Below are 27,829 nucleotides of genomic sequence, written 5' to 3'. Positions count from 1 at the left end.
CATAAACCAAATCATCCGCTGACATTTCCGCCACCTCCAAACAGACCCCATCACCAGGGATATATTTCCCTCCCCACCCCTTTCCGCCTTCAGCAAAGACCGTTCCCTCCGTGACTACCTGGTCAGGTCCACGCCTCCCTATGACCCACCCTCCCATCCTGGCACTTTCCCCTGCCACCGCAGGAACTGTAAAACCTGTGCCCACACCTCCTCCCTCACCTCTATCCAAGGCCCTAAAGGAGCCTTCCACATCCATCAAAGTTTTACCTGCACATCCACTAATATCATTTATTGTATCCGTTGCTCCCGATGCGGTCTCCTCTACATTGGGGAGACTGGGGCCACCTCGCAGAGCGCTTTAGGGAACATCTCCAGGACACCCGCACCAATCAACCACACCGCCCCGTGGCCCAACAACATTTCAACTCCCCCTCCCACTGTGCGTAGGACATGTTGGTCCTGGGCCTCCTTCACCGCCGCTCCCTCACCACCAGACACCTGGAGGAAGAACGCCTCATCTTCCGCCTCGGAACACTTCAACCCCAGGGCATCAATGTGGACTTCATTTCCCCTTCCCCTACCTCACCCGAGTTCCAAACTTCCAGCTCAGCACTTGTCCGGACTTGTCCTACCTGCCTATCTCCTTTTCCACCTATCCACTCCACCCTCTCCTCCCTGACCTATCACCTTCATCCCCTCCCCCACTCACCTATTGTACTCTATGCTACTTTCTCCCCACCCCCACCCTCCTCTAGCTTATCTCTCGCTTCAGGCTCTCTGCCTTTCTTCCTGATGAAGGGCTTTTGCCCGAAACGTCGATTTCCCTGCTCCTTGGATACTGCCTGAACTGCTGTGCTCTTCCAGCACTACTAATCAATGAACAATTTCAAGGAGAAACGGATTCTTAATTACATTCAATCACCTATAAAGAAGGGAGAGATAAGGGGGAACACAAGGAGATGCGGAAAACAGAACAATGTTCCAATTCAGTCTTCAAATTATTTCACATGGTTATTTTCGTAGATACCATTCCAGGCAACGTTAGAGGCTCCATTATTACCTTACCATGGATCGCAACCTGTGAATTAACTTCAGAAAAAGCGACGTTAGATGTAACTGTCCGGGAGTTAAGGGCCAACAAGAAGCAGCTGGCTTTCACAAAACAGAAGGGGGATTAAGTTCAAGAAACGATCGCCAATCCGGGTACATAATGGTTGGTCTCACTCTCCAATAGTAAACGCCAGCTGGCTGTTTAAGGTTCCAACATTTTTTTTTAAAAATGAACCTATAAATTATCTTAGACAGTGGTGGTTCAGCTTATGAGAGTATTAGCCAGTTGCGTCTTTGAATACTGATTGGGGGATACCATGTAATCTCTTTGTGATTGTATATAGTGCAGTGTTTTGCGTCCAACTGCTCCCAGGACAATACAGAGCATCCTCATACAGTACGGAAGTTCTAAGTACATCTGGTCACATACGCTGAGGCTAGGAGGCTCATCACAGAAAACGGACGTACAAGGAGATACGAATTGACTACAACTCGAACTCGCTTGTCCCGAATCATTTGCGTCAATAGGGAGGGTACCTGGCAGAATCGCTGAGCATTTCATTGTGTTTTTAATCAACCCCAGTGTTTTCGCCAAGTCTCGGAGGATATGGCTGTCTTTATCGAGGCGTGTTGTTGGGTAACAAAGTGTTCTCCTTTTGTGAAATATTAACGACAGAAGCCACAATGCTGGCGGAATGTACCACATTCCTTCAGTAACCGTTCAGTATAGCTCACGCCAAGGAAGGGAAAGGAAGACATATCCAAGTGTTAGGGCTACAATGTATGAACATGACGGGCCGAATGGACTCCTACACTGAAAGTAAAACAACAATTGAAACAGCATCAGTTGGAGCATTGTCGAAATATCTTCAAGTGTATCAGTTTCGACATTTTATTGAGGGAGGGGGTTTTGATAATATACAAAGCAATTTTAAACCTGTAGAGATGTATATTCCACGAAACATCACCTTATGTCCTATGATACCAGGTTAAGTGTGTGTTTGGTAAGTTTAATGGAAGGTTTTCACAATGGGGTATCATGCATGTCTAGATCTGAGCTGACAATACAGTTTACCCTACTCAGTCACAATAGAGTAGCTAACTGAATAAATAAATTTTACAGACAATACCACAATCAAAACTAAGAAACCACGTTGGTAATTTGGCTATATCCATAGGAAGTAGAAAAGCTTTTCCTAACGTTGTGTGTTTGTGTGTGTGTGGGGGGGTGGGGGGTGGGGTCAGAACCATTCTCATGGGACTTAAAATAATCCTCAAAATCCTTAGACCACTGTGTATGTGTGTTAAAATATATAACCCTCACAGCAGAAAAACCCAAACACACCGGAAGAGCAATTTTCAAACTACCCCAATACACTGGCACTTTTACACATGCTCCAAAAGAGACTACTTTTAACCATGTACATTCACAGTTTTCACAGATCAAATGAAGGATTATGAAGTTCCACAGAAAGCCAAGCAATCAGGATTATTTATCCATTCAAAGATCCTTTGAACTGCTGATTCCATTAAAACCCTCGTGCCCATAGTTGCATAATTAGATGTTGTTGATGAGTCAGTGCTCTGAAACGAGGGATATATGTTACACATGCTTAAAACAAAAACAAAATCCAAGGAAACAACATTTTAATATACAACAATAGGCACTTCACATCCATTTAAAGAATACTAACCATAACACCCAAAATGAATAATTACATTGATGCATCGTTTTGTATCATCATTATTTAAGTTCAGTGAGAGAATGCAAGTGCAATTTGTACCAATAAGGCCAATCACTTTCTCAGAATACTTTCATGAGCTTGGATCAAATAGATGCATGTTAAATGACCAATTCTCTAACTTAAAAACTTTACAGGCAGTAAATGGGGCAGCATAGTGGTTAGCACTGCTGCCTCATAGCGTCAGGGACCCAGGTTCAATTCCCACCTTGGGTGACTGTGTGGGTTTTCTCCCACAATCCAAAGATGTGCAGGCCAGGTGAATTGGCTATGCTAAATTGCCCCTAGTGTTAGGGGAATGGGTCTGGGTGGGTTACTCTTTGGAGGGTCGGTATAGACTTGTTGGGTCAAATGGCCTGTTTCCACCACTGTAGGGAATCTAATCAAATCTCAAGCAAACAGATCATTTCTGGATATGTTGTCTTTGATGCAAAGCTTGATGATTTTCAGAAACCAATGGATGTTCTCTCCATTTTGATAGCCGTTGAAACACTTTCCTTTACTTTGAGGAATGAAACAAATCTCTCACTCACCAAATAACGAGAGATCCTGGGCTGCAGTTTTCACCGGCAACACATTTTCTGCAGTTAGTGTGAGAGAGATGACTGTGCACTCTTCAGCTGATAAACTGCTTGCCCGCATGGATTGCTAGAAGTCCAAGTTGATGCTACACAGCCAGGGTTAATAGGGTATTCATGACCTGATTAACAGTTTAGAAGATGTGTTCTCAGCAACTTGCTGTATGACAGTGAAATGTCACATTGTGAATATACCTTGGCAGGACAAAATTACAAATGTAGCCATCCTCTCAAAGGCTGAGCTCCCAAGTGGAGATGAGGAAGTAGTGTTAATATCACAGGACTACACCGTCCAGGGGCCCAGGCTAATTACCTGGAGACCTGGGTTCAAACATCAGAGCGGTCATACCAGGATGAATGGCCTTCTCCTGCTCTGTAACAATTCTGTGAAGTATGTTGGCAATATTAAACATGGCAAACTTCATTGGTTCGTACACATCTGTCAGATAGACAGCAACCTCACACTGAAGGACATTTGGTGTGGCGAGGTGCTGGAGCCAGATGACCCAAGCTCTGCTTTAGATTCAATACAGTACGGAAACAGGTCCTTCGGCCCAACAAGTCCATACCGACCCTCTGAAGAGTAACCTACCAGACCCATTCCCCTACATATACCCCTGACTAATGCATCTAACCCTATGGGCAATTTAGCATCTTTGTGCATCTTCAGATTGTGGGAGGAAAGCCACACAGACAGGGGGAGAACGTGCAAACTCCACACAGACTGTCGCCCGAGGCAGGAATTGAACCAGTGTCCCTGGCAATGTGAGACAGCAGTGCTAACCACTGAGTCACCAGGATTCTTCCATGTGTAACATGAAAATGCTGAACATCGACTGGTACACCTGGATGTCACAAGCTGGGGAGAGAAATTATGAAACTTTCTCCTGTCTGCATCACCGCATCAATGGCCACAGAAGCTTGGCAACATGCGTTAATTTTGAAAACAGCCACCCACAGTATCACATGACAGTTTCATGTGGTACACTTTGCAACAGAACCTGCTTTTCAAAGATTGCTTTCACTGCCAATCAGCAAATGTGCACTAAGTGAAGATACTGCACCTAAATAGATTGGTTGCTGCATTTTCATAGATAAGGAATGCTCACAATGAGCTGAGTGAACAAGTCAACAAACAAAACTATCCATTAATCATTGGGATTTAAGGATTGGTAAGTAAGAAAGGACTAACAAGAATTAAGTCAAAGGGGGAGGAATTCAATGTCAATGTCAATCAGGTACAGTAAAAGATGGAGGGAAAAAGGACTGGATTGAAGAGTAAAATATCAAAAAGGAAAAGCAAGAAAAAACATTTTAATTTAAAATTTAACAGTTTTAAAACTTGAAGAAATAAGTAAAAATTTGTAATAGTTGGTTTAAGAGAAACAATTTTCCTTTATTCTACAGATCATATTGATGATTGAGCCTTGTTTGCTCATTAGAACACAATAAAACAATTACTCTCAGGCAAAAGAACCTGAAGGTATATGTACGACAAGAAAATATGAATACAGTAAATTTCTGGCCCAGTTTCTTTTCAGATACTGACATGTGCAGTTTGTCAATTTGATTAGGTTTTTTTTGTACTGTGTAAAGCATAACAGTTTTTAAAAAATCATTGAAAAATATCATCACATTGTTTTAATCAGTCAGACCACATCCTCAGCACCAAGTCAAACAATGGAGAGTTCAGGCCCCACCCTGGGATTTGAAAACAAAATAGACTGACACTGTCAATACAATGCTAAGGACTGCTGTCCCACAACCACCTGATGAAGGAGCAGCGCTCTGAAAGCTAGTGTGCTTCCAATTAAACCTGTTGGACTGTAACCTGGTGTTGTGTGATTTTTAACTTTGTATTGTTGAAGGCATCATGCTTCATTTGAGGCAATGATGTCTCTTCAGAGGCAGTACTCTTTCTCCCTTAGCCAACACCTTTCTGTCTACAGAGACAATCAACTATTTGGTTCTCATGTGGTTTGTGGGAAAGACTGCACAAATTATGTTTAGCTATAATATAGTAACGCAATAAATTCTTCACTGTGAAATGCTTTAGGAGGTTGAGGTTGCAAAATATACTACATGAATGCAATTGTTTGTGTTTCTAATGAAACGCATTCATAAAAGAAGCTAGTTAAAACAGATATTTTATTTAACAGGTCACATTATTAACACAGACTCAATAAACCAAATTGTAAACCTCCCTTTGTAACTACAGGAAACAAATCTACAATAAATACAGGAAGTTTTTTATTTCTGAACACTTTAAGAGCAGTGAGTTAAATCTCCAACACAATTAAAAATAAAACTGAACTATTACAATTGTTTGGCTGGTGAAAGTTAAATATTTTTCAACATTTTAAAGATGATAGCACTTGGGTGGAAGTTCTGCAGCTTTTATGTTACTATGCTTTAATTATTCACAGTAAATTGTAAATGGATGAGTTGGAAATGGTTAGTCATACTGTCAATGCTCTCCGCTCTGTTTTGCAAAGAACGTTCATCATTTAACAGCAGAATGCCTTTGTGTCATCTTTAAGTTCATAGAGCTCCACCAGACATTTAGATGCAGCCAATATTCATACATAAATGATAAATGCCTAGTTTCTTTACAGAAACGATAATGGTATGGGTTTACATTATTTCTACAGAACAGACAGAAAATATAATTATGTTTCTTGAATTAATCGCTTAAGCACACTATTCATGCAACATTGAAAATCAATTATTCAATGGCTGAAGCATTTTGTTCATTTCAAACAGTGCCAATGGATCAGAACACTTGTTTTACATGACAGTCTGAAGTACTATGCTAAACAGACAAAAAGACAAACTTGTAATTCTAAACACTGGCATTATTAATCTGATTACCCTTGCCCTACATATTAAGTGGCATCTGTTTTGCACTGGAAATGAGAAAAAGATGAAAATGAAAAAAATAAATAATTGCTTTACATATAGTGTGTAAACCTGCTAACATAGATTGTTTTTGTTGAGCAGCTGCCATTCAATAAAAACACTACATTCTTGTTTCTGCAGTAAATGCAGTTTTGAACATTGATTTCTCTCAGTGTGGATCACAAAGCCTGAAAGGAGGTTGTAGCCGTTAGGTTTATTGAGGTAAGGCTGGTAAATTCATGGCAGTGTTTAAAGAAAAGCTGCTACTTAACAAGAGTGTTACAGTGTTACACAATTAAGGTGTTTCTTAACATTAATTTAGAATCACAAGCATGTTAAAAACCATACAAAAGAGTTTCAGATAGCAAGGGTCCACATTTTAAAAAAAGCCCAAACATTAAAAATGCAGTGCAAAGCAAATCAGTGCATTTTGACAAAGCTACACTTTCACTCAGATTATAACCACAGAATCATACCTTATGCAACCGTAGAAAAACTGCATTAACAAATATTGCATTCGGATAGCAGAAATATCCTTTGTTAACAAAGGAACCAAAAAGGAAGGCCTGTTGTAACTTTTGTTCATTCACTGTGATATAACTAATACTGTTTTTCCATAAACAACAGCTTTAAAGTACAGCAAGATATTTATAGGCTGGAAGGCTTTGATGTAGAAAATCTGAGAATTCCAACAAAAACTCATGATTATATCTAATTAAGCAAAATTGGAAAGACAAGGGAGAATGTAACAGAGAAGAATATCAAAAACCAACTTAATTTTTGTGGAATTCTGATAATGATTTCTAAATTTGATATGTTCCAAGAGAAAACAGGTAACTATGATATTTTCTGCATCAGAAATAAGAGAAAACAACCACTGACTAGAGGGAAAATCTACATAAAAGTAGAATATCTGTGCAGAAACAATAGCTTAGTAAATCTTAAGATTTCTAGATGCTATGATAGAAGTTAGCACCCAATTCTCTGATCTCAATAAAAAGTTACTTTGACTTTCCTAAATTTGATTTTAACTATTACTAAATTCTTCTCAGTACTATTGAAATTTGACTTATTAGAAGCAGGAAATAAAAGTAAAACACATGATATTTCAAAACTTTATTTCCTTAAAAATACATCTAATCTCAAAAGTGAAAACAAATGGCTAAATGTCTATTAACTGAAACGATGCATAGCTTGCGAAAATGGCCATTACCAGTAGCATTTCTGAAGTGTGCAAAATCAGTTTGACAAAAAAAAAGGAGAAACAAAAATAAGCTATGGCTCAAGAAAGCAAAAACATCCAGCCTTTGTTTAATAATTATTAAAATGATTAACCTTATTCAAGGCTAGAAGATTTGCAAATAAAGATCACATTAAACATTGTATTTACAAAACTCCATGTACAAAATGATTTTACCCAATGTTAAGTTGTAGGTAGACTGCTGGTTATTAGAAATACTGTCCTTTCCATTAGTACAAGAATACCATTTCAGTAGAAGTTAAAGGAAGCAAAGTGTCCAAAACTGCTTCGCGTGGTGGCTGTTCCAGTAGATATTGTCCCTTAGTTTACAACAACTCAATTAAGGTCCATCTTCAGGATGAAGGTTGTTGACATTTAGTGGGACTTGGTGGAAGACGAGCTGCAGCACTCTGTTCTGTTCTAAAGCTGTAATCATACTGTGAAGATAATAGAAGTAATGAAGCAAATTTTTGAAAACTTGAATCGGTAAATCAAATGGTAAGATGAGTATCATGAAATTTTGATCACAGAAGTCAGTAAACTTCAGTTAGCAGGGTTAATTATGTCTTTAAAGATAACATTTGAAATGTACTGCTACATACAGGCACTGCATTCAGAAAAAGACAACAGGTACTAGGATTGCTTACACTGAACTAAGTATTCTTAATGGCTGAACCATTAACCCTGAAATGACCAGAATATTTAGAAAATCTAACTTTTCCTAGACCATAAGTACTGTATGTACAACAACAAACACTGGGAGACAACACGTGCTGCTAAGGTTGCAAGAGAAGAGTTCAAAGTAAAATCGCCACAGTCCTACTGGATCATAAGGCTGCTATGAGAGAAAGCGAGAGCAAAAGAAAAAGATATCGAGGAAGAAAGATTAGAAAGAGAGAGAGAGAGAGAGAAAGAAAGAAAGAGACAGACAGACCCAGACAAATTAGTGGTGCTTTAACTAGAGGGTCACCACACCTCAGGTGAGGCGAGAAGTTGAGAAGGAGAATTCTTCATGGTAACCTCAGCCAGTGTGGAACTGAACCCATGCTGTTGGTATCACTCTGGACAGCCATCCAGCAAACTAAGCAGGTGCAACTCATACATACTAATCTGTCTGAAGTTCAGCTTTGTTTTCTTACAGTGCAAGTTGACTTGGAAAAGAACATGAATAAAGATGAAACCCTTTCTTTCCATGATTGGGAAGCAGAAGAAAAATAGAATAGGGAGATAACGCTAAGAAAATATTTAAACAATCATTACATTCAATTGTTTTAATTAATTTCCCCTTTTTAAACCTATTTGACTCAACACCTCAAGACAAAACCTCAAACAAAACTAGCTGCTGCCAAACAGGAAAATTTGTGTGAAAGGGTTTGGTAAATGAGTATTAGCTGCCATCTGGTGGTGCATGCGTGAAGTGCAAGTCCGCTTTCAATTATTTCAGTACTTAAAAGGTCACTTGGCAAGAACTGGACTAGAGTTAATAAGAAAATTCAGCATTTTCTGTCAGTCAAGAAAGTGCAACATCAGTTTTATTCTAAAGTCATTCGAAGGCTTTATAGAGGTTACTTAATGTTCATTACATTTCAGCATGTATAAGGAAAACCAATTAAATACAGTGGTGGACTTTTTAAACACAGTAGTGCAGCAAAGGTGTTGGATTTTCAGCTCCCTGGGTCTGTGCTGCTGGTTTTAAAGAGCAATTCTCTTTTTCTAAATGCATGCAATCATCTCGTTGAAGTGTTTAAATTAATTTAAGGAAATCGTATTTGAAAGAGCCAGTGGAACTAGTGTAGATTTAGAGTAGTTTTTGTCGATACAGACACACTGGGCTAAACAGATTAATCTTTACTGCAGAATTCTGTGACTAGCAGCCCATGCATTCCAGATCCTAACCACTAAAGTATATATTTTTCCTCATGCCGCCTCTGGCTATTTTGTCACTTAACTTTAAATGTGTACTCTCTGGTCATCTCCACAACCACAAAATGAATTTTCATTCTCTAAACCCTTGAAGCTTTTAACATGCATTTATCAAATCTCCTTTTAGGCTTCTCTTCTAACAGTCTGTGTTCCTCCAGTTGATCCATCTAACTATAATGATATAACCTCTTCTGGACTCTCACAAAGTCCTTCATGTCCTCTCTAAAGGACAGGCACTGGGGCACAATACTTTAGCTAGGGCCAAACTACTTTTTTCTAAAGAGCAGTCAGCATAAATTCCTTTGAACTCCACACCTCGACTTAAAGAGCACAGGTGCTCATGTACCTTATAACTGCTCTGCTAACCATCTTCAAAGAATTGTGCACTAACACCCATTGCTTATATTCTTTGTGACTCTCTTCTTTTTCCTCATCTTAAAATTGCACCGTTAACTTTCACTGTTTCTGTTCATTCTTCCTTCCAAAATGGAGGACCTCACTTTCCTGTATTAAATTTAAATCAGGGACAGTAGTATGCCTCTTTGTCCCTTCAGCCTGATCTGCCAATCAATGAGATCATGACCCCACATTCCTGCCTATACCTGATAATCTTTCACACCTTTGATGGCATGAACAATCTAGCTTCACCTGCCTTGTAAATGTTCAAAATTCCTTCCAATACTTTTTAAAGGAAGTGTGTTCCACACAGTCCTCAGGAAAGATCTCATAACTTGTCTTAAATGACCCCCAGTTCACGATTCTCCCACAGGAGTAGACATCCTAACTTCAGTCAATGCAAGCCTAGCCTGTCATGACTCAATGTGCCATTTCACTAGTCTAGTAAAACATCTTCGAACAGCTTCCAATGCATTTGTGTTTCCTTAAATAAAGCAACCAATACAGTATACAATACTTAGAGGTCGCCTCATTAATGCCCTGTACAACTGAAACAAACTCGATGACGATATTCAACTCTTTCCACAAAAATCATTTCATTTGCTTTCCTAATTACTTGCTGTACCTACATACCAACCTTTTCTATCTGATCTCTTACCATTCAGATAGTACGACAGTTTTATTTGTCCTGTCAAAATAATTTCATACCTTCCTGTATTATACTCCATTTACTAGATTTTTATCAGTATCCTGTTGTAGCCTCCATGTTTCTTCTACACAACTTACTTTCCTACCTTTGTGTGATCAGAAAATTTAACAACCATACCTTCCTTTATCCAGAATTTATATGAGCTTAAGAACTCAATATTGATCCCTACGGAACACCACTTGTTCTAGCTTGCTAACCAGAAAATTATCCATTTCTGCCTACTCTGTTTCGAGTTAGCTAGACAATCTTATATCCATGCCATTATATTATCCCGACATCTTGAAATTTTATTTACAACAATCTTTGATGTGGGACCTTATCAAAGCCTTCTGAAATCTAAACCCAGTGCATTCCAGTATTCCCTTTTTATAGGCAGCACACATTATTTCCTTTGAGAATGCCAATAAATTGGTTAAACATGACTTCCCTTTCACAAAATCAAGTTGACTGACTGATTACCTTGAACTTTAAGTGTTCTGCTATAATATTCAGTAATAGCTTCTAAAGTTTTTCATTTTAATTTGCAACTGTGCTCCTGTGACATCTACATTCATGTTTGAAATCGATTAGCGTCATACAACACCCAAGTTTCAAGTCACCTGTAACTTCAAAACTGTGCCTTGTCATGTATCCCCAAATCAAAGTCATTAACAAATACAGTATTAACAGCAATAGTCTTCATACTGAACTTTGGGAAACATCAACACATACCTCCCTCCAGCCTGAAAATCAGCCCTTCACAATATGGTTTTATATGCCTTAGCCAATTCAGTATCCATGCTGCTCCATCCCACAGGCTTCAATTTGACTAAAAGCCTAATACGTAGTTATTTATTGTACGTATATTTTAAAAATGCCTACAACTGCCAAGGCTTCATTCATCCTCACTGATACTTCACCAAAAAACACAATCAAACCAAAACAAAATTGGTTCCATGCTCCTCTAATCGGCCTTGATTAATGATGCTAAAGCTTTTGTTAAACTGACTGATGTAGCATGGCCAGTTGTATCCTTTGTCTGGTTTTTAAACAGAGTTTAACTAGTGCAGTCCTCTTCCAGTAACTGCATAGCTCAGGTGGACTGGAAGACTGTGGCCAGCGCCTCAATTTCCATCCTTACTATTGTCAGCAACAGTGTCATATTCTTGAGACAGAGGGACGTATCCACTTTAAGTACTGTCACAGCTTTCCTAGTATCTCCGATGTACCATGTAATGCATTCATCAGTGTCTAAAAGAAATTAAGAAAACCTTTGCTATATTACATTCTTGACAGCATAGAACTTCTACTTCCATTAAATAGCATTCTTTCATTTCTTCATCATTAGGATGCGTTCATATTTTAAGAAATGTCAGGTTTTAAGAAATGTCAGGAAGATAAAGCATATCAACAGATATATTAGTATTGACATTAAAATGAATGTATCACAAATAACATTCTAAAAGCTGGGATGGTTTTTAACTTGCAAATAAAAAATGAATCCCAATGTTTTGGACTGTCAAGAATATATGCTTACAATATTACATATTTTGAAAGGAAAGCTCCTCAGACATTAAAATGGACACAAAAAACTGACAAAACTGGCTACAAGTCACATGATGACATTTGTGGATTCAGCTGGTAATGTGACCAGCTTATATTCTTCAATTAGAAATCACAACTGACCCTTTGAAATTGAATGAACATTTCCAGGGTAAATTGAAACTCAACTCTTAGTGGCGTAAATAGCTCTCAACTTAAAATAATCTTACAGGCAGTTATTTAAGCTATCTTGATTTAAAATAATGGATGGGTCTGTCCGAGAGTTAAGCTAACCCTATACTTGTTATGGAAGCAAGATTTGATTTGTGCATGTCTGACAATGAATTATTTTGTGTACAGACCTTGAGAGAAACATCTTTAAGCAGTCACTAATTCTTAACAGGGCAAGGTAGAGAAGGACTTCCAGAATTGTTGAACTGAACCAGTTTATCCAGAGCTCTCAACTGAAGTGCCATAAAATGGAAACACTGAAGCTTTCATTTACTCCCAAGACCTGTGTAAGCAATCTCCAACTATCTGACGTCAGAAAGCATCATAGCTGCTAATTTAGACGACAAATGTTTGATCCTTTTGTTTCGGGAAGCAAGTTTTCAAGCAAAGACGACTTGCAATGAAAAGTCGAGACTGATGTCATTTCCAACTTGTGCAACTTTTATCCTTACTAACATCTTTATATCTATATTTTAACAAATAACTATCACCCTTTTCTTATGTAACTCAACAACAGACGTGTAATAAACTAATCTTTAATTTTCCTTAAAGCATAAACCTGTGCAGTTGCTTTTAAAAATATTAAACACTTAATGACTAAAAGGGGGCTACATACAAGTTTATATCAAGTTATTAATTCATGGATCATTTGGAGGACACATCTGGTGTGGTCCTAAAGGTGAAAAATGTGTTGCTGGAAAAGCGCAGCAGGTCAGGCAGTATCCAAGGAGCAGGAGAATCGACATTTTAGGCATAAGCCCTTCTTCAGGAACCTAAAGGTGTTTTAATATTAAATTAATATTTAATATTAAAGCAATCTAACATTATCCAAATACTTGAATTGCTTGCAAAATACAGATCTTTGTGATTTTTAAAAAAAAATACACAATATGTAAATGGTAAACTGATGAATGAATGGCCAGTGCTCTATTACAGTCATCATGATGAAACAGAGTATCAGGTGCCTAATTTCAACTTCCTAAAATCCCAAATGATTTAGATATAAATGAAGAGCTCTCCAGTATAAATATTTTGGTTAAAATATGCTGGTTTCCTGTAGTCTTTAACTAATTAAATAGCACAATGTGCTTTTGAATGATTGATTCAGTAAATGCAATGGAGCAACTAGCCATTTCAAAACTGAGGGAACTAGCATTGGAAAACATCATTCGTACATTATGCTTTCACTAGCTTAACCAGAGCAATCTACTCTCATCGTATTTCTCTGCTTTTTTATTGTACCTTAAAAATTCTTCTGTACATTACTAGTCCAATACTATCTTAAATTATGTTGCAGTCTCTGTCTGAGATAAAGAATTTAACATTTAAAACTTGGAGTAAAAACCTTCAAACAGCAATCACAAATTTACACCCCTTGTTACCAACTCAGTCAGAACAACCTTCCACTACTTTACTTTTTCAAAGTCTCCATCAGATCATCTTTCACTATTTTTGTTCTAACAAGGAAAATACATTTTAAATTTTCTCTCACTTATTAAGTACCATTTTCTTCACATCTCTAATCCTGCAACAGGATGTCCAGAACTCTTGTGCAAGCAATCTCGTACGAACTCAATATCACTTTATCACTGTAGTGTTGATGTACCAATATACAAGATTAATTGCCTTTGGCCTTTTCCATGTACTTCTCCTGCCTTAACATTTAGCATTGATGGCCCTACTCTTTATAAAAATAGTCTTCATGCCCAAGGTATATACACTTCAAATGTTCTTTACTGTCAAAGAAAGTTGTACGTTACACTTCTCTGCAGTGAGGTGCATTGGAAAACCACTTACCCAGTCTTCTAACAAGTCTGTCTTCTGGCAGTGTCTTGTATTCTTCCTGAAAGCTTCCATGTCTTAGATTTTATAACAATTCTATTTTGTTTTTGTCAATCTTAAAGTCACTTATATTAAGTGAAAATAGAATTAAGCTTAGATCCTTACAAAACATCATTGCTCTGTGCCCAATTCCCACAGTGTTCCATTGGCAGATCTCCACTCAAGAAGTGAACTTTATTTGAATATAAAGCAATATGATAATTGTTCAAAAGGTGTACATATTATACAAAAAGTATTTACTGTGTATTTGTGGTACATGAACGAATAATATTTCGCATTAGTGTGGAAAACGAAATGTTCCTTGTTTAAGTGAACGAAGGAATGGGAAGGCTAATAAAACTTAGGCACAAGTGAATACAAATGTAGATCAAGGTTATCAATTTTCTGACATTTCAGTGCTCCATCACAGGAATTCTAATTAAACTCTCAACCGTTTTGACTCAGAAGTATTTACGTTTGCATAAAATAATTGTATGCATGAAATAGTTAATGATTTGGAGCCTACCTTTTCAGCATTTTCCTTTCACTTCCTCCCTTCCCTTAATGTGGGTGAGCAGCAGGAATCCTGATTTTACTGATTTTGGCCTTCAACCATACCAAGTTGCAAGACTCATTCACGCACTGGGTCACTGGGGAGTAATTTTCAACTTTTGTGATGTGGGTCAAAGTTTGTAAGATTTCACCATTCATTTTTCAATGTGACATTAATTTGTCATAAATTTTAATTTATGACACTTCTTTGACACACTTTCCAACATTTGATGCCAAAATAATTTATCCTGGGACTGTTTAATAAATATGTTAAATATTAAAGTTGTAAGTCACAACTGATTCCATTTCCGCACCATCTCAAGGTAATGCTTGGCGAGTATTATACAATGTCAGCAGGCATAAAGATGGAATTGCTAAATGAGAATTATAATAATAATGTAAACATCATAGAATTATTGTTAAAAAAAACAGCCCTTTTCATGATTGAATTGAGGTAATGTACGTAGCCTTTTTCTCTATATTAGTAATTAGCAGGACCTTCAACATGAAGATATTTAATTTAAATGGCACCAACATTTGAAAGCAAAAGCCATTTGTGATGTAAAATTTCAGAAATTGGTCAAACTCGGCCTCCCAGCATTCCACAGGACATGGAAAATCCAACATGTGCACACGCCGTGACCTCTTCAATTACCAAGACAGTAGATCACACAATAAGTACAGGCAATGTTCAAGTTGAAACATATTTGGTTCCAGCAAGTTGATTTGTATACAAGTCAGAACACAATGTCGGACACTAAAACATCCATTCATAAGCACCAGAAATATTCGTATCCTGTAAGGGATCACTTTCGTAAGAATGACTGTTCACAACTTGGATGCTCGTAAAACAGAGTCTCTAAACTGTAAAAGTGTAAAGACACAGACAGATTTGGAGTCGGTGTCTGAATGTATGCCACATTCCTGACAAATGCTAATTTCAGAGAAATCTTTTTGATAAACGCAAAACTAAGTTAATACCAGAATCGTCCCCTATCCATACTGCCTTCACCTGCTAATGACTACTCGAGAAGTTGTTAAACAGATTCAGGATGTGGCTTTTCACAACAACCATCGTCATGGGTGTGATTTTTGTTTTAAAAACAAAGTGCGTTCTTCAGTGTAATGGAAGCAGCCAGGGTGCAAAAGGAACAGCCAACTGCATCACAGATAGGTCTCAGAGACTTGGGAGTGTGATAATTTAAGGAAAAGACCAACGTACTAAAGTCTGTTAGTTCATTTGTAGGTCCATACTGATTCAACTTAAAAGGGGTGCTGGTACAATGCTTGCAAATGTATCATTATAATAAACTATTAAAAGTGTTCAGATGTAACACCAGGTGATGTACAAAGTTAGTGTCTGTTCAATGCATTGGTCACTGGACTCTGGTCAGAATAGATAGGGAAAAATGATACTAAATGATGGTAAGGAGAGGGTCAGGATTGCATGACGAAATGAAAATGGTTGGGACTGTGCATAGGTAAAGGTGCAAGATGAGAATGGGTAGGTTTGCTGTGTTGTTGTCAAGTGCATGGAGATTTCTCCACGTGAAAGGCTGACCTGATTACATACAGGCAGGATGACACTTTCTTCCAATTCAAAAGTATTTATTCAAAGTACAATTAAATACCAAATCAATTATATTCTTCCATACTCATCTACTGCCATTCCACTTCAAAAAGGCATAATATCATATCTAGACCTACTTGACAACACTGCAAACCTACCCATTCTCATCTTTCACCTTTACCTACGCACAGTCCCAACCATTTTCATCTCATCATGCAATCCTGCCCCTCTCCTCATCATCTATTCATCCCACTCCATTTTATTATCCATTTTTCCCTATCTATTCTGATCAGAGTCCAGTGATCATGCATTGAACAGACCCTAACTTTGTACACCTTCTGGTGTGAGTATTCCAGAAGACAACCATCAAAAGGCTATGTTTGTGAGGTGCATCCTGACATACAGATCAATGAGGAAAACATTCATAAATTCTAGGCAATTATAGAAAATGTACATAACAAGAGCTCTCATGTCAACCTTGTTAGTACAAATTGGTGTTAAAATATATGCCATAGTCAAAAGTGATAGATTATGATTGAAATCAATCTTAATGGCAAAATTACAGATGGATATTTGCTAAGTCTCTTCATTGCAAGATTCACCAAAAGATTCAACAATCCAAGTTCAAATAATCTTATACTCAAGCACCAGCAAGTCTGCAACAAATCAGTGGAGGTTTACTGAGAGTACAAGGCCATGACCTGAGCCAGTCAACAAACAGATCCAGGTAAGGACATAGAGAAGGGTTGCCACTCTTTCCTTTCTCTGCAGAATAACTATGCTTGCCAAGCCAAGCTGGTGAAGACATTCAAGTCTGACTTGAACAAATGGATAGACCTGTAATGTGGAGGGGGAAACAGCTCAAGCTGAATATCTGATGGAGATAGGTGAAGTTAATAGAACTGGAAGGAAATTTGAAAAAGAAATATGTAAGTATATGCGTTACACATTGCATAACATGATGTCTGAAATATATCCAGATTAACAATGCATACTGTTTTCAAAGCAAGAGAAGGAACATAACGTACAGATTAAGAGCATAGTGCTTTCAAGTACTATTACCGATAATCATGATATAGTTTGATGCTCCAAGTTCTGACTGGTCTGGATAAAACAGTCAGCCTTGTACGGATTTCCTTTAGCCTTTCACTGAAACTCAGCTCCTGTAGAATACTTATAATATTTTGCACAGTGATTAAACACTCCCAGGAAACATGTGCTCTAACAGACACAGGCTTCATTATTTAGCATGAAAATTCTCTCAATTTTCATACTAAATAATTCAGGTGACTCAAACAGCCCAAAATAAAGGCTGTGGACCTCTGCAAGGCAGTAGTACAGAGGTAACCTTACCTAAAGTACTGAGGACATGGGTTCAAATCCTATAGTGACAGGTGGTGAAATCTGAATAAAAATCTGGAATTAAACACTCTCTTACTGGAAAGAGATTTTACTTTTTAAAACCCACCTGGTTCACTAGGCAAGGAAATCTGCCATCCACACTCGGTCTGTCCTATAAGGGCGGCACGGTGACACAGTGGTTAGCACGGCTGCCTCACAGCACCGGAGACCCAGGTTCAATTCCCGCCTCAGGCAACTGTCTGTGTGGAGTTTGCACATTCTCCCAGTGTCTGCGTGGGTTTCCTCCGGGTGCTCCGGTTTCCTCCCACAATCCAAAAATGTGCAGGTCAGGTGAATTGGCCATGCTAAATTGCCCATAGTGTTAGGTGAAAGGGTAAATGTAGGAGAATGGATCTGGGTGGGTCGGTGTGGACTTGTTGGCCCAAAGGGCTTGTTTCCACACTAAGTAATCTAATCTATGTGATTTCAGATCCATAGCAATGTGGTAGACTCGTGTTAGGGATGAACAATAAATGCTGGCCTAGCCAGCAAGCATATGTACTGTGAATGAAGTAAAAGAAAAATAACATCTTCATTCTCATTGATGGTAATTCCCAGAAAGATATTGGAATTAATAAGGCATACGCCTGTGCAAATGTCCTTTGCCAAAAGTGCTGAGTGGGTAACATTCTCCTGAAGTCCCCATGATTGCAGATGCCAGACTTCAGCCAATCTGATTCACTTAATGCGTTATGAAGAATGGCCAATAGCCTGGACACAGCACAGGCTACTGGCTCTGAGAATATTCTAGCTTTAGTAAACATTACTGCTCTAGAAATAGCAGCTCCTTTGGCCAGGTTATTCCACTGCAGCTACAACACTGACACACTGCTGAATATGGAATATTGCCAAGGTATGCCCTGTGTATAAAAAGCAGGATAAATTTAAGTATCATCCCATCAGACTACTCTCAATCATTAGCAAACCACTGGAGATAGGTGAGATACTAAACAAATATTTCAAGTCAGTATTTACTGTGGAGAAAGACTTAGAAGACAAAGAACTTGGGGAAATAAATAGTGATACCTTGAAAAGAGTCCATATTACTGAAGAGGTGGTCTTAAAAGCATAAAAGGTAAATCAAGTGTTTCCCAGAACTTTGTGGGAAGTTAGGGAAGAGATATTTAGATCACTGACAGCCACGGGTGAGGTGCTGAAAGTCTATAGAGCAGCTAATGTGGTACCATTATTTAAGAAAGGTTGTAAGGAAAATCCAGGGAACTACAGACCGGTGGGTCTGACGGCAATGGTGAGTAGGCTGTTGGAGGGATTCTGAGCAACAGGATTTCCATTCTTTTGGAAAGGCAAGGACTGATTAGGGATAGTCAGCATGGCTTTGTGCATGGGAAACCATGTCTTACCAACCCAATTGAGGGAAGAGGTGACAAAGAAGATCGAAGGCGGCAGCGCAGTAGATGTTATCTTTATGGACTACAGCAAAGCGTTTGAAAGGTTCTCCTTGGTAGACTGGTTAATAAGGGCAGCAGGTCAGGCAGCATCCAAGCAGGAGAATTGACGTTTCGGGCATAAGCCCTTCTTCAGGAAGCCCATATTCAGGGCTTATGCCCGAAATGTCGATTCTCCTGCTCCTTGGATGCTGCCTGACCTGCTGCGCTTTTCCAGCAACACATTTTTCAGCTCTGATCTCCAGCATCTGCAGTCCTCACTTTATCCAGACTGGTTAGTAAGACTACATCACGTGGGAACCAGGGGGAGCTAGCCAATTGGAGAGAAAATTGGCTTGAAGGTAGGACATAGAGAGGGAGGTGGCGGAGGGTTGTTTTTCAGACTAGATGCCACAAGGATCAGCATGGCGGTCCACTGCTTTTTGTCATTGGTATAAATGATTTGGATATGAATAGAGAAGGTATGGTTCATAGGTTTGCAGATGGCACCAAAATTGGTAGTGTAGTGGAGAGTAAGATGATTCTCTCAGGAGTACAATGGGACCTTGATCAGATGGACCAATGATTGATCTAAATTAAACTCCATATGTCAATGTGTTTGATTCATTTGCTAAGGCAAACCAGGGAACAACTTAAAACAGTTATTGGTAGGATCCTAGCGGAGCAGATTCCTTGGAAGTGGTAGACAGGGTGGTGAAGGCAACACTTGGCAAGTTTGCCTTCATTGGTCATAACACTGAGTACAGGAGCTGGGAGGTCATGTTGAGGTTGAACAGGGGACATTGGTGAGGCCACTTTTGGAATTTTGCATATAATTCTAGTTGCCCTTCTATAGGGAGAATATTGTTAAACATGAGGGTGCAGAGAAGATTTACAAGGATGCTGCCTGTACTGAAGGGTTTGAGCTACAGAGGCTAAATAGGCTAGGGCTTTTTTTCCCTGGAGTATTGGGAGACTGAGGGATGACCTTATGGAGGTTTATAAAATCATGAGGGGGATGGATAGGGTAAATAGGCAAAGCCTTTTTCCTAAGGTGGGGGGAGTTTAAAACTAGTCGGCATAGGTTTAAGATGAGTGGGGAAAGATATAAGAAAAGGACCGGAGGCATATTTGTTCATGCGGAAAGTGACGTGTGTATGTAATATCTGTCAGAGGAAGTGGAGGAGGCTGGTACAATTATAACATTTAAAAGGTACTTGGATTTGTATATGAATAGGAAAGGTTTCAGGGATATGGGTCAAATGTTGGCAAGTAGGACGAAATCAGATTGGGATGTCTGGATGAGTTGGACCAAAAGGTTTGTTTCTGTGCTGTATGACTATGTCTCTAATGAAAGTGGTAACTGCATCGCAATAACCTGCTCACTGATGAGAGCTGGGATTCCACCTGGTCTAGTCAGCTAAACCATTGGTCCAAATATTTAATATGCAGCAAAATTTCAGAGGTGAGGCATGAGTGATTACCTTTGACAATCAAGACAGCATCTGACATGATGTGGTATCAAGAAACCCCAGTAAAATTGAAACCAGCAGGAATTGGGAGAAAATTTTCGACTCTGAATCAGACCCAGCACAAAGTAAAGTGATTATTGTTCGTGGAAGTCTATTATGTCAATCCCAGGTCATTGTTGCAAGTGTTGTGTCGTCAGCTACTTATCAATTATTTTCCTTCTAGCACAAGACCAGAAGTGGAGATGTTTGCTGATGCTTCTGTATTCAGTTCAGCTGCCTCAGACAATAAAGCCTCCATGCCCACATTCAGCAAGATCTGGACAACTTCAGTCTTCAACTCATAACCAGCAACTAACGTATGTGCCGCATAATTGCCAGGCAACGACCATCTCCAACAAGAAACCTATTCATGCTTCTGATGCATAATTAGTGCCGAAACCTCATCAATGGCAATGCTCAGGATGTTGTGCTAGCCACATAGGTACGTAGGTATGCCCTAGGTCAAAACTTGAGAATTCTCTTGCAAGCATATCAACTCCCAACTCTTCAAAGCCTGTCTACCATTTACAAGCACAATTCAAAAGAATGACGGATATATCTCAACTTGGCTGAATAAGTATAGACCAAAGAACATTCAAGGATCGTAACACCATACAGAGGAAAAAAAACCCACTTCATTAACATCCCAGCCACCTTAAACATTTATTCTCTCTACCATCCATGCACAATGACAGCATGCATGCTATCTACAAAATGCACTCCAGCAAACTGCCAAGATGCCTTTGTCAACACATTCTAAAATTCTCCATAAGGTAGAAGAACAAGGCCAATTGGTGCACAGGAATATCAGAACCTGTAAACTATCCTCCAATTAACACATCACTCTAAATTGGGGGTAAATCATAATTCCTTTTCTTCTTCTCTAACAGCATTTTGGAATTTGGAATCTAAACCTGCCTTGACCCTTACTGAAACTACAATCTCATTCAGATTAGAAATTTTGATTGAAGTCTCTCAAATAGAAATGCACAAGAGAAATTAGACCTTTCTTTAAATGTCATATTTTAACTCGGCACTCTGGCCAGGGGATTAGCCTAGTGACTGAGTACCCACATACTATGCTCCAGCCATTCTCACTTCTAGGTTTTCACCACACTAAGATGTCCAGATCCCGACATTTGTTAATTGTGAAATGAGCAAATTATGGCAGCAAGTAGACGGTGTTCAGAAGAGACCGAAATGGGCGGAAGTGAGGTCGGAGCACAGAGGCTGTTGGGAAGGTTAGCGAGTGCTATTTAAGTACTGACCTCGAAACCAGCAAAAAAAAAAGGTCGAGGAAAGTGTCTGGTGAGAAAAGTGCGAGTCTTTGGCTCAGGAGTCTAAGTGAGGAGATTATGCCACAGTTGAAGATGAAGACATCATTGCCAAGCTGCATGCATGATGTGGGAGGTCAGGGACACTGATGATGTCTCTGGCTCCTATAGCTGTGGAAAGGGTGTACACATTCAGCTTCTGAAGGAACATGTTGCAGCACTGAAGAGAGAACTAGATGACTTCAGGCTCATCCAAGAGAATGAGAATTTTCTGGACAGAACCTTCAGTGAGGTCACTACACTAAGCATACAAGAAGAGAGAAGGGAGATGATGATGAGGAAGGAAGAGATGATTCACGTGCAAGAGACCCCAGGGGAAGTACCTCTCATGAACAGGTTAGCTCTCTTGGAAACTGTTAAAGCAGACGACACTACCAGTCAAGAGGTGGACAGGTCTGCCAATTGAATATTGGTGTGGAGGTAGAGCCGAGGAGCCAGACATCATGCAGAGCCATCAAAATAGGGGACTCCATAGTGAGAGGGACTGAAAGGGGTTTCAGCGGCAACAGGCAGGATTTGAGGATGGTGTATTGCCTTGCTGGTGCCAGGATCCAAAGTGCAGGGAATCCTCAAGGGCAAAGGTGAAGAACTCGAGGTAGTGGTACATGTCGGAACAAATGACATCGGGAAGAAGAGGGACATTCTACAGCGGGACATCAGAGAACTCGGAAAAAGGCTAAAAAGCTGGACTTCCAGGGTGGTTATCTCCAGTTTGCTTCCAGTTCCTCAGGCTGGAGAGAGCAGGAACAGGGAGATAATGGACATGAATGTATGGCTGAGGAATTGGTGCATGAGGCAGCAGTGCTAACCACTCAGCCACCGTGCCGCCCAAGTCAGATAATTTCAGACAATGGGATTGGAAGGCTGAGGGCTTGCCCTGAAGCATAAAATAGAAACCATCATAAAACAAATTCTATCACTGATGAAACTGTGTGTACTATTAATAATCAAAAATCTAAGGTAGCTCATTATAAACCTTGCTCTAATTTTCAGAGTTGCATATTTTTGCCATACTTATGTCAAAGTGAAAAATAGTCCCCTAATATTTCCTGTGTGTTTATTTTTACGAAGCTATAAACAGGTCAAAATAGATGATATATATCATTGGCAATGACTTATAATGCAGCTTGAAATAAAAGCCAGGAAATGGGAAGGCAGACAATTGTTCTTTTTTTTTCCCCATGTTCAATCTAAATGAACTACAAGTGGAAATACTCCAACAGAAACAGAACTGGCTGCCGAAATTCAGCAGGTCTGGCAGCATCTGGGGGGAAAAGCAGAGTTAATGCTTCGAGTCCAGTGATTCTTCATCAGTCACCAGATTTGAAATGTTAATTCTGCTTTCTCCCCAGAGATGCTGCCAGACCTGTTGAGTTTTGTAAGTAATTTCTGGTTTCATTTCAGACCTCCAGCAGCCACAGTTCCTTTTTTAGTGAAAATATTCAAAGCTCATTTTGAAAATGCAGTGGAAAATATTAATTTAGCATTAAATATTCTATTCACAATATAAAAGTACATTTAAATACGAGTACCTATTTAATTTTGTCTCAATACACTATTCAATGGAGTCAGATTGATTAACGTTCCTAACAATGGGAGGGCTTGGATTCATTTTATAAATTTGACAAACCAGTATTATACCAGGATTGGGCTTGAAACAAAATAAAAATGATTTGGCATCCAAAATCAACTGAAGAAGATTATTGCCACAATTTAATCTGCCACCAAACACCAGTTCCTGTTATTGCTACTCAGTGCCAACCATATCATTAGGCATTAATGTGATATTACTGTTGAGCTCTCTTGGACCTGTTCTATCTCCAGACACCCACGGCTTTAAAACAATACTTATTAAAATATAATAATCACTGGGAATCACTTTAAAAATTGGCACAAAAAGTTGCGTAGAATTCTAAAATATATACAGCACCGAAGGTGGCTATTTGATCTGTCAAGTCATGGTAGTCAAACATTTACTTCGTTACCAAAGCATTCTTCAAATTACTCTATGAAGCAGACAGAAATATTCTTGTTTACTTTGAGATATTTACTGATGGCTGCTCTTGGGTGAAATATTCCCTCTCCCATCTACTCCTCATCTAAATCCAGACTGTTCCACTAATTTTTGCTTCAAGAATGTTATTATTTCTTTCTACTGTGATTACCATGATCACTTTCATGAGATGACTCATTAAGCTTCAGTTCTAAGATGATTCTATGCCATTATTCTGGGCTTCTTGAGTAACTTAATGAATAGCAAATGTCTCAAATCACTTGGAATGTGATTTGGTAAACAAATTTCTGTTATCACTGCAAATTCTGCTTCTCCACAGCTTTTAGATGTTCTCTTGTTACCTGAAACTTTACCGATATTCATCAGTTACAAAACATTCTTCACCTTTAATATCGTAACGTCTCATCCATTCTGTTTCTTTACATCTTAAGGGATCTCTTGATTTGGACCATCATACAATTCACTTATATAGGTCCATCTTTTTGCTACTGCATCCCTTTCAAATGTGTCTATATCTATTGGTCTTTAGATGGATTGCTAGCTGCTTTCTCGGAATCATACCCATACCCACCCCCCACCCCTCAACTGAGATTGTGAGTGATGAACCTCACTAATCATCTGTGGTCACTTAGCACTCCGCTGCTAAGTTGTTAAAGGTTATAAATAAAATTATCATGGGAGTTCCAAGGACAGATATGCCTTTAAAAAAAACGAAGGCAATTTAAAAAAATATGGCGCACTTAAAAATGAAAGAACCTGCTTTGTCCAAATTAAAAATCATCTTCTCAGAGGGATAGCGACAAATGGAAGAACTTTTATCTTTACCTCTACTAAATTGAGTTCGTGTGTTCCAAGCCACTACATCATACTGCACAACTATGCCTACAACATGAAACTAAGTTGATTTAGGCCAGACTCTCAGGATCTTGGATTAATGTTTATAACTCACAAACTTAAACACTGGAATTGGTAGGAATTGCTCTGAACTAAAATGTGGGCAGCACGGTGGCACAGTGGTTAGCACTGCTGCCTCACAGCGCCAGAGACCCAGGTTCAATTCCCGCCTCAGGCAACTCTCTGTGTGGAGTTTGCACATTCTCCCCGTGTCTGCGTGGGTTTCCTCCGGGTGCTCCGGTTTCCTCCCACAATCCAAAAATGTGCAGGTCAGGTGAATTGGCCATGCTAAATTGCCCATAGTGTTAGGTGAAGGGGTAAATATAGGAGTATGGGTCTGGGTGGTATACGCTTCGGCAGGTCGGTGTGGACTTGTTGGGCCGAAGGGCCTGTTTCCACACTGTAAGTAATCTAATTTAATCTAAAATATTAAAAATTAGCTGACATTCATATTTGTAGTCATTAACTTTAACTGCTGAGCAAATCTGAAACATGAAAGCAATGTATAACACATCTCGAAAATTTTCAGAGAATAATGAGGACTGCATGTTTTGACATCCCTTCACATATATACTGCCACCTGTACCAAAGCAGCTCTTAGACAAGAAACGCAACAATACTCGCTGGGTCTAATTGAATATTTAGGAGGGTGTTAGTAAAGATAAATTGTTCTGCAGAATTCTGAAAAAAGACAATAAGTACTAAATACTTAATAAACACTTAGGTCATAGTTGTACAAGTGCCTTTGAAGCAAACCCTTGACATGGCATTGTGAAGCAAATACCATCAAGACAACAATTGCTACTAATAACAATGAAGAATTGTTTTCTAAAAGATATTTGTAAGATCTGAGTAAAAACAGGCTCCTCTAGAGAATAAGTCATCAGGAAAACCTATTTGTGACACACTATTCAAATCAATGTAGTGAAACTGCTGCTTTAATCTTAGCCATAAGAGATATGAGATAGAGTTAAAAAAAAGGTTTGGTAAGGGGCACATTTGTGAACTTAATTCTTAATGAATGACTTCATTACACAAAGCTAACACACAAAAGTAATTCCCCATACAGCTGTTATGACTTTCTGGAATAACGCGAGACCAGGTCATGTGACCTTTTGCATCATCTGAAATCTCCATGGTCAGGCAACTCTTTCACCTCCATTTGTTCAAAAGGCGCACTGACCAAAGTATAAAAATAGATATCAAAATACAAACATTTTCCTACTTTGAGAGTGAGGAGGAGGAACAAGAAAAATCCCATTCTCATGTAGGGATTAAAATATCAGTAAGGTGCGAATATTCACAAGCCAGAAAAATATACACAATTGTGTATTGATGTAAGAAGATATTTTGTCAAAGTTTAAATTTTGTACTCATCAGGAAATTTCACATGAAATGCCAAAGCTAAGGAAAATAGTATTTACTATATACTGTATGAGGAGAGTGTGCTGACTTTGATTAGCATGGTACTGCTGAGGAGAATTCATCAGAGAATAATAATTGGCAGTTAACTTCCAGGTTTTGTTTATGTTTTAGACAATGCAGGTTGACTTCAATTGGTCAAGTCAAAATGTGTGTAATGTGCATTCATATCTGTCTACAAGGAACAGGCATCTTTGTATTAATACATATAGCTTCCAGCACATGTAGATCCTAACTAACAATTCCAAATTGACTCTCAGCATAATACTTTGCTGTAAATGTAGTCAAATTGCAGAATCACATCTAACACTGCAGAGTGTTGCAAGTTTCATAGTGTATCAAAACACAGGGCAAGACAGAAAAAAAAATACACATGCAGCAAAACAGATGACATTGATGCCACCAGACCCACTTAGCTTTTCCAGAAATTTCTGTTTTTGTTTCTTACTTACAGCATGTGCAGTTCTTTCAGTTTTATGATGACATACATTCTCTGGTTCACTACTCAAGGCAATTCCTGGACTACAGTCAATTTGTTGTTTAAAATTTAAACAAAACTTGGCATTTCACGGTCAATCATCATTAACTGGTGCATTTCCATAGCAATACCTCTTCCAATTAGAGTCTACTTGCCAAACAATCAAAACTTTCTCCTCATACCATATAAATGCTAAATTGTTTACACTATGGCAATTATCTGAAGAATGAACTTTATTTGGACAGGTTTAAATTTATACAATTAAACTACTGATGTTTCCTGACCAACTGAGCATGTCCAAAACTTTATGCTTTTGTTCAGAGAGCTTACCCAGATGGAAGATCAGTTTTGAGAAAAACTAAGGATGTAAAATCTCTTAACATTTGAATAAAGTTACAAGCCTTAAAGAAATAATGGAGTGATTATTAAAAATGGATGTTGTGATTTATTGTGTCAAAGACAGCTCAAGAAAACCATCAAATTAAACATGGGAGAAAAAGTATATGATGGATTATTTTCAATCAAGAATTTTTGAACGGTTACTTACTGGCTCTCATTCTGAAAACAACGTTTCAATAACTAAAATTATAATTCAAAGCTTAGACACAATGATTACTTTCAAAAGCAGTTCTGTATCTCATTATCAAGTGAAAGAAAATTGAAACCAATGGTCCATAGACCGAACTGTAACACTGTTATTGGTAAAGTTAATATCATTATCCTACCCTATGTCCCTTGACCAAGTTTTTCCAGATGGTGGACACTTCAGTATCCAAGTGGTTAGAACAAACATTCTTTTAGAAGATTTTGCATTGATACACAGTTTTTAAAAATATTACAGGATGTGAACTTTGCTGCTTGATGAGCATTTATTGACCATTTGAGATTTTTTAGAAGATTTGTAGCTCAGGTTGTTGATGCAATTGTTGGTTACCCCGCTGAGCTGGTTGGTTTTGTATGCAAACATTTCATCATCCTGCTAGGTAACATCATCAGTGCGCCTTTCGATGAAGCATTGTTGTACCACTCCGCTCATTATTTATTTGACCCAGTCTGTTATGATGTGTTGTATCTTTTCCTGTCCTGCTCCACAGTTGCTTGTACGTAGTATCCATTTCTACATGTCTGTTGAACTAACGTACCAGGTTGAGAACCAGGT

The 27,829-nt window shown here is 38.7% G+C and overlaps 1 protein-coding gene across 2 annotated transcripts in view; it reads right to left on the bottom strand.

The window, feature by feature from the left end:
- Positions 1–5,501: 5,501 nt before the first annotated feature.
- Positions 5,502–27,829, bottom strand: part of mvb12ba (multivesicular body subunit 12Ba) — a 177,839-nt gene continuing 155,511 nt past the window's right edge. Inside the window, exon 10 of one of the 2 annotated variants that reach the window (XM_043720219.1) lies at positions 5,502–7,945. In XM_043720219.1, the coding sequence (XP_043576154.1) occupies positions 7,862–7,945 (84 nt within the window). In that variant the 3' untranslated portion in view covers positions 5,502–7,861. The remainder of the gene's footprint in view (positions 7,946–27,829) is intronic. The other variant, XM_043720220.1, reaches the window with a different exon arrangement.

This window comes from Chiloscyllium plagiosum, chromosome 30, assembly GCF_004010195.1.
Source record: "Chiloscyllium plagiosum isolate BGI_BamShark_2017 chromosome 30, ASM401019v2, whole genome shotgun sequence".
NCBI classification, from domain to species: Eukaryota; Metazoa; Chordata; class Chondrichthyes; order Orectolobiformes; family Hemiscylliidae; genus Chiloscyllium; species Chiloscyllium plagiosum.
Note: the sequence above shows the minus strand (reverse complement) of the source record. Positions and strands in the feature narration are given on the sequence as shown.